This window comes from Elaeis guineensis, chromosome 3 (assembly GCF_000442705.2).
Source record: "Elaeis guineensis isolate ETL-2024a chromosome 3, EG11, whole genome shotgun sequence".
NCBI lineage: Eukaryota > Viridiplantae > Streptophyta > Magnoliopsida > Arecales > Arecaceae > Elaeis > Elaeis guineensis.
Window position 1 is genome coordinate 111,989,868 of NC_025995.2, and position 10,543 is coordinate 112,000,410.

At 45.2% G+C, this 10,543-nt stretch overlaps 1 protein-coding gene across 1 annotated transcript; it reads right to left on the reverse strand.

Moving 5' to 3' along the window:
- Positions 1-1,049: 1,049 nt before the first annotated feature.
- LOC105040874 (uncharacterized) lies at positions 1,050-4,440 on the reverse strand. Its single transcript, XM_010917614.4, has one exon. The coding sequence runs from the start codon at positions 4,314-4,316 to the stop codon at positions 1,341-1,343; it is 2,976 nt and encodes a 991-aa protein (XP_010915916.2). The 5' UTR covers positions 4,317-4,440; the 3' UTR covers positions 1,050-1,340.
- Positions 4,441-10,543: the final 6,103 nt, after the last annotated feature.

Here is a 10,543-nt window from a genome sequence, read left to right on the forward strand (position 1 = left end):
AAAAATCTGTATGAACGGAAGATGCCTTCCTCCTTATTTTTACCACAGATTGGTATACGGATGGGAGGAGTTCTATAGTCATAGGGGTAATCCCCTAAGTGGCGTGTCATTGTTGTAGCCAAGGGCTCGTGCCTTGGCATGTAAGATATTGTTCGCTTTGTCCCATGGGTCTCAAGGTTTTATCCTTCAAAAAGCACCTCATATAGGAGAAATGGTCCTTTTCTTTCATCCTTCTCGACTCACAATCAATGTGGGACTAATGATGCCCTCTCTTCTACACCACAACAATATACATAAAATAAGATAGTATTCCAACTGAAAATAGGACTGAAGTACCTATGGTTGATCATTGCTCGCAAAATTCAGACCTATCTCAAACCCGAAAGAAAACAATGGAGCAAATAAGCAAGATCTATATCCATGTATGATATCTGAAACTAGTTAGGGTCATTTTAGGCCATACCATTTCTATACCGTTCAGATCATTATCCCCATGTTTTGCAAAGGATGATCTACATGCATGTTGCTTTTGCTGCAGATGAGAGAAATTCAACAGGGTGTCGCTCATAATTTACCACAGCAACTTAGACTCAACCTGCTTCACAAAATTATCCTGCTCTTTTTCTAGATCCTACATCTCAAACTAGAGGATCGTGTTCTAATGATATCTGACCTGGACTCTACCTAGTTTCACAAACACCTGCTTCATTCTTCCACTAAACGAGGGAGAGTAAAAGCAGGGTTGAGAAACCAATAGATTATGCCTTAGATTCCTCTCTTTCCTTGATTGCTTCCAAGACATAAGTATGATTTTTCCCCCATCTGTAGGGCAATATTGCTGTTTTTGTTTCTTTCACTGCCTCAATGAAATTTTCTTAGGCTCTTTGAGCCTAACTCTTTCTCAAAAAAGAAGTAGGTATGATGTAAGAGATTTAAAGCATAATCATCATTCTGACTGATGATTTGAGTATGTGTGAGTGTGTGCATGAAGTAAGATTACAAGCATATTAAAGGTGTATGTGTATAAACTGATACTGGATGAACACAAATTAATTAAGATACATGCATTACTAATTCATTAACACTATTGTCCAACTTATCAGTAAATTTACATTGTGATAAAACAGAGCTTGACACTACGGAAAATAGTACAAGAAGGGATTATACTACTTCCATTCCAACATAGAACTGCACAAAGTACAACAACAAAGAGGAAAATGAGATATTCTGGACCCACCACGCCGCTAGATTTCCAATCACGGGATCAGACATTGCAGCAATCAAACATAGCTTTATCGTGCATGATACAAATTTTACACAAAGTTTATCGAAAAGAGCTGCTAAGGACTCAGGACTCTCTCGTACTCACCAGGATTTCTAAATCTTTTAGGAAGGACGCGATCACCACCAAACCGCTGCTGCAAGTATATAAGAAATGCAAAGAGCACTCCCTGGCAAGGAATAAAGATATTCCATCCCGTGGAGTACAAATCTCCATCATGGCCAGCATAGATGTATGACCAGATGAGATGGGGAACATAATAGTGAGCTCTATAAGCATCATATAAGTGAGGCACTGCACGGAGAATGGTGGTTCCAACATAGAAGAAAGGGGTCAGAGCCTTGTCTTTGGAGTTCCAAAAGATATTAAAAATTATTTGAGGCAGCAGGAAGCCATCAAGTATCAAGCCACAATATGATGTCAGATCCTCCCATAGAGAACGGTGGCGCCGAATCGAATAGTGAGAACCGTGTCCTCTAGTTTCAAACGACCTCGTGTGAGCAAACCAGGCAATTAGTCCACCAGCAAGATATAAAGACAAGCACAAAATAAGAGCTCTCTTCTCGGCAACCCACAGGTCCTTCTTGCTCTCCTCCGCTGATCTAGAAGACCATGCGACTTGAAGTAAACGAAAGTGCAGCAGGAAAGCGACCATCGTCATTACCCTCACAATAACCTCATTTGCCTCGATCCATCCACTGCTCTGGTATAGAAAGTCCTGTGCGTTACGAGTCTTATAGAACAATGCTCCAAAGTTCAACATCAAAGGGATCATGTGGCCGAGAGTAAGAAGAACAAGCATCGTGATGGATATCGAAGGAAAATGCTTCTTGAGATGGTAAAACTGCATTCTGATAAAAATACATGAAAGTGTGAGGGAGATAACAACCATAACGATTTCTATATCCATCCTCCAGACGGCCGTTTGGGCTGTTCTGAAAAAAGCGTATGTGGAAACCTCTATAGGATCAAAGAAAAGTGGGTCCGAATACTCTCTTGTACTCTTAATTGTGCCGTTAAATATCTCTCCACTCTCTGTATTCAGAGGGGGAAGCTGGACATTGATGAGAATTTCACAGTCCATAGTGTTATTCATACCTTTTCCTTGTTTTTTAGCGAATGCATAGCTTGGATACTGACATCCTACCATGCAGAGCTTGCCAGTTTTTGCATTGTATATCCCTTCCGCTGAGATCTCGGTCGACACATACTCATCCGAAGTGGAACCCCGGAAGGTATAGCTTATCTTGTAGCTTACATTCCAGTGGGTCTGCTCCGGCTTTACCAATGTCCGTGCTGGTTTTGTTGCTGTAAAGGAATGGATATGTCCATGGAATATCTCATCGTCTGATACCAGAGTTGCATATTGCCATCCATCAGCATTCTGATTAAGCGTCTCACCAACTGATATCGGTGTTGCCTGTCCCCATGCATTCTTGCTGCCAAAACCAAATTTCATGTCGCGGAAGGATCTTCCATCGGGATATCCCCTCTTCTCCAATTGTGCAACATCATTCACTACACACAAGTTCTTCACCGTATCCAATCTGGTGTACTTATATTTTAAACCAGGAACCAACCCAAAATTGTCACCGAAACTAGAGAACGAAACTTTGCTAAAATAGCCTGCATCACTCACACTCTTGTTACTCCATATATGACCGACGGCGCTGCTGGTATTCTCGATCGACAACACTACAGGAAACCATAAGCTGAAGCCAATTGTGCAATCACCAACCGAGGCGTTTGCCAGAAAATCCCCTTGAGTGTTGAGTATGTGGCAGGCCATGACGCAGAGCCGGTTCCCACTTGGATCCCAGAACCCCTCACCAACCAAAGACTTCTCAGGCACAAATCCATTGTATGGATGCTTACTGACATTGGAGAAGCCAATATAAAAATGCAACCTTCCCTCCTCCGTGCACTGGAGTAGATTCCAAGACATGAAAATTTCACCAAACGTACCGAAAGGGCCACAATTCGTTCTAGAGCAGTCACTGCCATAGTCCAATCTAAAGAACTGACCTTGTAATCTCCGGAGTATAGGACAGTAGGAATTAGAATCAAATTCTGCCGATTCTTCATCAAACATATGATGGGAGCACGATTTGTTCGCTTGGGAGATCATCGTGTACTCATATTTCTTCTGGGCATAGGCTAAAACCTGAACGGAACTGAAGTGACTTGGGCTAGTGGTTGCATCCAAGCTCTCGACGAAACCACTAACTAAGCTAGTAGCGATGGTGGATTTCTCAGGATAATTAAGCTTAAGAACAGCAGAAAGATCAAGAGAGCTACCTCCTGCAGCGTGTTCCAGAGAGCCGCGTCCCACCATGCAAAGCTTGCCGGAAGATCTGGACCAGAAGCCGGTGAGGTCAAAGATGGCTTCTTTCCTCACAGTGGTGTTATAATAGACAAGAGAGCCGTCTGTCGAATCCGTATAGTTCTGTAGGGTACGAGTGTTTCCACCGCGGAGGATTAGGGTCCCACGGACCTGGATGATGCCCGTGCTTTGGGTCTGGTGGAGGTGTTCAGCTCGGAATTGGAAGGACTTTGGTTTAGAGCGGCGAGAGCTGGAATCTGACTCGAGAAGGTCGCCACCGCCGGAGAAGTAGCCTTGTCGGAGTTGGAAGGAGCTGGAATGGACAAGGAGGCGTGTGGGGATGGACTCGGGGACGGTGGAGTTGCAGTGTTCGGCATATGGGATTTCGTTGGGTGGAGAGGAGGAAGAAAAGGAGACGAAGGTGAGAAAGAGGAGGAGGACCGATGGAGGAGAGAGGAAGGGAGAAACGCCAACCGTGGTACTTGCCATGGAATTCTTGGAAGGAGGAAAGGCGAGGGGCGAGAAGAGCAGCAGTTCCGATGGGACCGTCGGGATGCTGAACAGGGCGCCAATCTCTTGGGGTATGTAGACATCCAGCAGCAGCGAGGAGGAAAAAAAAGAACTGAGGGTACAAGAAAATCCATGCATTGCCAAAACTATCACGAGAATGCCAGTACACATCAATCTCAAATTTCCAGAAGACAAGGACATATCAGGAGTGCGGTGTGCAGTGCATGAACCATATAATGCAAATGGACGCCAGGTCCAGATTCCTCTGAAGTTTCCCGGATTTGCAGCCCTGGAAGACTAGTGATAGAAAATTTGCCGAGTCGCTGAGGTCAGTTGGGAATAGATTGGGCAAATTGATCGTGTTTATAATTTTTGTGAAGAGAGTATAAGTCAACAAGTCAAGGAAGACTAGGCAAGATAAGTAGACATCCGGCAAGAGGAGGAAAAGAAGAACTGAGAGAACAAGAAAGTCCTATCTATTGCTGATACTGTTACGAGAATGCCGGTACACAGCAACCTCAAATTTCCGGCAGACAAAGGGCATATCGGGAATGTGCGGTATTTACTATTTAGTGCATGGACAATACAATAACGCAAATAGACGTCAGATCCTGATTCCTCCGAAGTTATCCGGATTTGCAGGTTTGGAAGAGTGGTAGAAAATTTGCCCAGTCAGCTGGGCATAGACCATAGACTGGGCAAGTTGATCGTGTTTATAATTTTTGTGAAGAGAGTATAAGTCAATGAGTCAACGAAGAGTAGGCAAGATAAGTGGATATCTAGCAACAAGGAGGAAAAAACAACTGAGGGGACAAGAAAGTCCTTTTTTTTTTTTGGGGGGGTGTAAAAAAAGTCCGTCTATTGTCAATACTATTACGAGAACATCAGTACATAACAATCTCAAATTTCCAGCAGATAAGGGCATTTCAGGAATGTGCGGTGTGTAGTGCACGTATAATACAATAATGCAAATAGGTGCCAGGTCTTGATTCCTCTAAAGTTTCCCTAATTTGCAGGTTTGGAAGAGTGGTAGAAAATTTGCCCAATCAGCTGGGCATAGACCATAGACTGGGCAAGTTGATCGTGTTTATAATTTTTGTGAAGAGAATATAAGTCAATGAGTCAACGAAGAGTAGGCAAGATAAGTAGATATCTAGCAACAAGGAGGAAAAAACAACTGAGGGGACAAGAAAGTCCTTTTCTTTTTTTTTTTGGGGGGGGGGGCGGCGGGGGTAAAAAAAGTCCGTCTATTGTCAATACTATTACGAGAACATCAGTACATAACAATCTCCAATTTCCAGCAGATAAGGGCATATCAGGAATGTGCGGTGTGTAGTGCACGTATAATACAATAATGCAAATAGGTGCCAGGTCTTGATTCCTCTGAAGTTTCCTTAATTTGCAGGTTTGAAAGAGTGGTAGAAAATTTGCCCAGGTCAGCTTGGCATAGACTGGGCAAATTGATTGTGTTTATAATATTTGTGAAGAGAGTATAAGTCCACAAGTCAAGGAAAAGTAGGCCACAGCTGTCAGATAAGATTAGAATAGAAGGCTAGTCTTCCTCTTGGGTTGAGTCACAAACTGACTTGGAAAATTTCTGCAAATTTCACACGTCTTGACCGAAAGGTAGCAACCGGATGAGTCTTTTGGCCATTGTTCTGACTGCGTGCTATTTGATCCTAAAAAAGGAGGCGTTCTTCCACTTGCACTGATAGTGGAGAAATAATTGAGGTGGAGGATATCACCGAGAGAGATGATGATTTTGCAGCCATACATGTATATTTTTCCTTTGATGTTCTCTCATCTCTTCTCGCCTTCTGCATGTCTTCTGACCTAATGGATGGAATGTGCAATGCAAGCTATTTTATCAAGAAACACTGTGCTACGATTTTGTTTCAAGAAAAAAGGGTAAAGGTGTTCTCTGGTAGCTGGATGCAAATGGATAGGTTAGGAATGCATGTACCATCTAATTCAACTGGGCACAACAATGAAGAATTCAAAGATGTTCTGCCTATAAAAACTAAGATGATGTTCCGAGGAATCTTTTTAGTAATGTACATCTTTCCTTGTATGGTATATCTGTTGGAGAATACCGACCGACTGACGGTTACCGACTGACCGACGGCTGCCGACCGACCAAGGATGCGTCGGTCGGGCGGATCTTCCTCTCTCTCTTGATCGGCTGCACTATGAGGTCCGACGCCCGACTTTGACGACGCGCCCGACTGACTGTCGGAGGGGCTCGGGTTTCCGCTCGATGTCTCTCAGCCAGCCGCCGACCTATAGTCGGTCGGCTCCCTCAAATGCCGTACGGCTGTCAGAAACTGTCAGCCCTGACAACGGCATGTGGCACTGCCGCCTAGGGGCATTATCCTACCTAAGATATGGGTCAACCCTAGCGATTTGACACCCTCACGACGACTCTGACAGTCCTCAGTGAGTTGACAATACTTCAATTGTCCGCGTCATTAATGACGGCGCCATACCATGCTCCACTATATATATCGGGAAAGACAACAGTGCTAGAGGTGGATTCGAAACCCCTGAATTCCCTCCTCTCTAGCTCTCTCTCTCGTTGAGCTCCTCGTTTTCTTTTCGCTGTTGCCTAGTCTCCTCTCTGACTTGACCGTCGGAGGGTTTCCGTCGGAGCCACCTCCGGTCAATGCGAATTTTTTTTTGCAGGCGCACGTTTCCGACGATCAGACGACGAGGGGATTGACCGCAACAATATCAATAAATTATAATTTAGTTAGACCAACGATAGGAAATATACTTTCTATAAATTCGAGAATCCTCGTGGAAAGAATGCAACAATATGCTCTTTAACTTCGAGGAAAATGGAGTAACGAAAACCACCAAGAGAGTAGCTTTTATCTACTCTATCTGGACCTCCAAACAACACAGAAAAAACCTGGATAGGATCGCTGCCAAGCTAACCCACCTCACAACACCTCAGCCAACTTGAAGGAATGAATTCAGAAGCCGAGCCAATGGAATGGTCGAAAATCAGGGGCACAATGGAACCAATCTCTTATGCCGTGCATATATACAAGGACGTAAACTCACGACTCTCGTGCCATGCAATGAATATAACTTGCTTCTCAGGAGATAAATTGGTATTCAAGATCCATTGATAGCAAAAATCCTAGACACCCCCTCTTGACCAGCCTCCTTGTGAAACTGCGATGCAAAAGCTCGCTGGTACGCCTTCCCACTTTATATATATATATATACACACACACACACATATGCATTGGGACAAAGCACTAATCCTCTCCCACCCAGATTGTCAACCATCAACCGGTCTTGTACTTTTGCACAACTTTGAATAAACTTTGACGGAGGAAGTGCTTCACCCCCTTCATCCGTTTCTCAAAAAAAAAAAAAGAAAGAAAAAAATCAAGAATCTCTAATAACTTTTTTCTCTCCAGTAGAATTTACAATTGAAGGAAGGTGATTTCCTAAAATCTGAATCGAATTAAAATTTTAGGTGATCTTAATTTCATATTTATCAAATAATTTGCTCTAATTCTAGCTAATCAAAAATTAATTTATATTTTTACTATTTTGAAATTTTTCATTTAGAAACCGTTGGTGCAAAAATTCGCTTGCGCCGGAGAAGCTGGAGTCGAGGGAGTCGCGGTCGCCGCCGTGTCACGGACTTCATCTCTTGGATGAGCAAATCCGTGCGGCGCCCCGATGTCACTTGCACAAAGGAGCCAGCCAAAATGCACCCAGCAAGATGCACAAAAAAATACAAGAAAAAGGCATGGCAACACGCTCAGATATGGCACTGTAAGAACAGTATTTTCATTAATGAAATCAGAGGAATACAAGCCTATACAACCGCTACTCAGACTACAATTAGGGCTCAGGAGGCAGGGGAGGCAACAATGGACACCGCAAGAATCCACAAGGAAACCGGCCCACTGGATTGTTCTCGCCCACCCTCCCAACACTATACAAGCAGGGCATCCACCCAAATCCCACCCCGAGGGTTCCAAATGATCGAGCGGCATTGCGTTTTCATGGCTCGCCTTCGGAAGCCCCGACATGATGAAAACACCCCAAAACCCATCCAAAACAAGGAAAATTGGTGTGGCGGTGGTTGTTCATGCCATCTAGTTACAAGGTATGTACAAGATTGTGTCAGAGGCCATTGCCAAACAAAGATGCAAGGAAAAAGACCCTGACAGACTCCCCCACTTGATCAGATCGACGTCCTCGTTGATGTGCTCCTTCTGTATGCTTCGATCCGATCCTTCTCGTGCCGTAGCGAATCCTCCAGTTCCCAGCTGGCTTCTGACTCAGGAAGTCCTCTCCACTTCACCAAGTATTGGATTTCTTTTGCACCACTGGGTAAAACTTGAACTCTATCCGTCAGAATGATGTCGACCCGTCTCTCCAAGGAGGTAGAAATAGGGGTTGGACGGCTTGACATGTTCCTCGTGGGATCCACCTGGTCGGCATGGTACGGCTTGAGGCAACTTCCATGGAATACAGGATGCACCTTGAACCATACGGAAAGTTGCAGCTGGTAGGATACATTTCCTACCCTTCTAATGATAGGGAATGGACCTTCATACTTGCGAACCAGTCCTTTATGCACTTTGCGAAAGAACCGAAGTTGAGCTGGTTGGAGCTTGACCAGCACCATGTCGCCTTGCTTGAAGTCCAAAGGTCTCCTTCCCCTATCAGCCCATTTCTTCATCTTCTTAGCAGCCTTCTCAAGGTATGCCCGTGCAATCTCCGTATTGCGATGCCACTCCTTGGCCAAATGATATGCAGATGGGCTATTTCCTGTATACCCACAACCACTGTATGCGGAGTGGAGGGTTGCTGACCAGTGATGATTTTGAAGGGGCTCTTACCCGATGCAGAGCTCCGTTGCAAGTTGTAAGAGAATTGGGCTATATCGAGCAACTTCACCCAATCCTTTTGGTTGGCACTCACAAAGTGCCGCAGGTATTGCTCAAGAAGAGCATTTATTCTTTTAGTCTGGCCATCAGTCTGGGGGTGAAGGCTAGTGGAAAAGTATAGTTTGGAACCAAGGAGTTTGAAGAGCCCGGTCCAAAATCGTCCCAAGAACCTGGAATCTCTATCACTGATTATGTTCTGAGGGATGCCCCAATACTTCACCACATGCTTCAAGAAAAGTCGAGCCGCCTCCTCTGCAGAGCAATGTAGGGGTGCAGGAATAAAGATGCCATATTTGGATAACCGATCTACCACCATAAGGATCGATCCAAAATCTCCTACTCTTGGCAAACTCGAGATGAAATCCATTGAGACGCTCTCCCAAGGTCGTTCAGGTATAGGTAGGGGTTCAAGGAGGCCACCAGGTTTGCACCGCTCTACCTTATCCTGCTGGCAAATGAGACACGTCCGAACATATTCTACCACATCCTCCCCCATTTTTGGCCAGTAGTATGCCCGCTCCAAGAGGGCAAGTGTTCGGTGCATTCCTGGGTGGCCTGCCCAAAGAGTGTCATGACATTCTTGCAAGAGCTCTCTTTTAAGGTTGCCCACCTGAGGAACATACACCCGACATCCTTTTGTGAAGATGAGTCCATCCTCGATCCAGAATCGCCGCGTCTTCCCTTCTTCGATGAGCTGCTTCAGGATCACAGCTGCAGGGTCCTTCAGTAGCCCCTTTCGAATCTTTGGTAGAAGGGTTGCTTGAACTTGGCTGATTTGACTTTGCTCATCCTCCATCAGAGCCGCGAGCTCAGCCTTACGACTTAAAGCATCAGCCACTTGATTCATGCGCCCTGGCCTGTATTCCAAGACCATGTCAAACTCTGCCAGAAAATCTTGCCAACGGGCTTGTTTGGGGGATAGCTTCTTCTGTGTTTGGAAGTAGCTAAGGGCCACATTGTCTGTCCGAACAACAAATCGTGACCCCAGGAGATAATGCCTCCATACTCTCAGACAGTGGACCACCGCTGTCATCTCCTTCTCGTGGACAGTGTATCGTCTCTTGATGTCATTTAACTTCCGACTTTCAAAAGCCATCGGATGGCCCTCCTGAATTAGGACCCCTCCAATAGCATAATCGGAAGCATCAGTGTGGACTTCGAATGGCAGTGTATGATCTGGCAGCCGCAGCACTGGCTCCTCCATCACTACCGCTTTCAAGTCCTCAAAGGCTTGCTGACACCTTGAGGACCAATCCCATGATCGGTCCTTCCGCAATAACTCCGTCAAGGGTGCAGCACGACGGGAATAACCCGTAATAAACCGCCTATAGTAGTTGACAAGCCCGAGGAAGGATCGTAGCTCCGTCACCTTGGTAGGGGTCTGCCACTCCTGGATGGCACGAACCTTCTCCTGGTCCATGCGTATCAGACCGCCCCCAACACGATGGCCCAAGAATAGAATTTCTTCCTGGGCAAAGTAACATTTCTCTTTCTTTGCATAAAGGGAGT

Excerpts from the sequence above, each read along its gene's own strand:
- LOC105040874 (XM_010917614.4), bottom strand. The coding sequence starts at position 4,316 with ATGTCCTTGTCTTCTGGAAATTTGAGATTGATGTGTACTGGCATTCTC.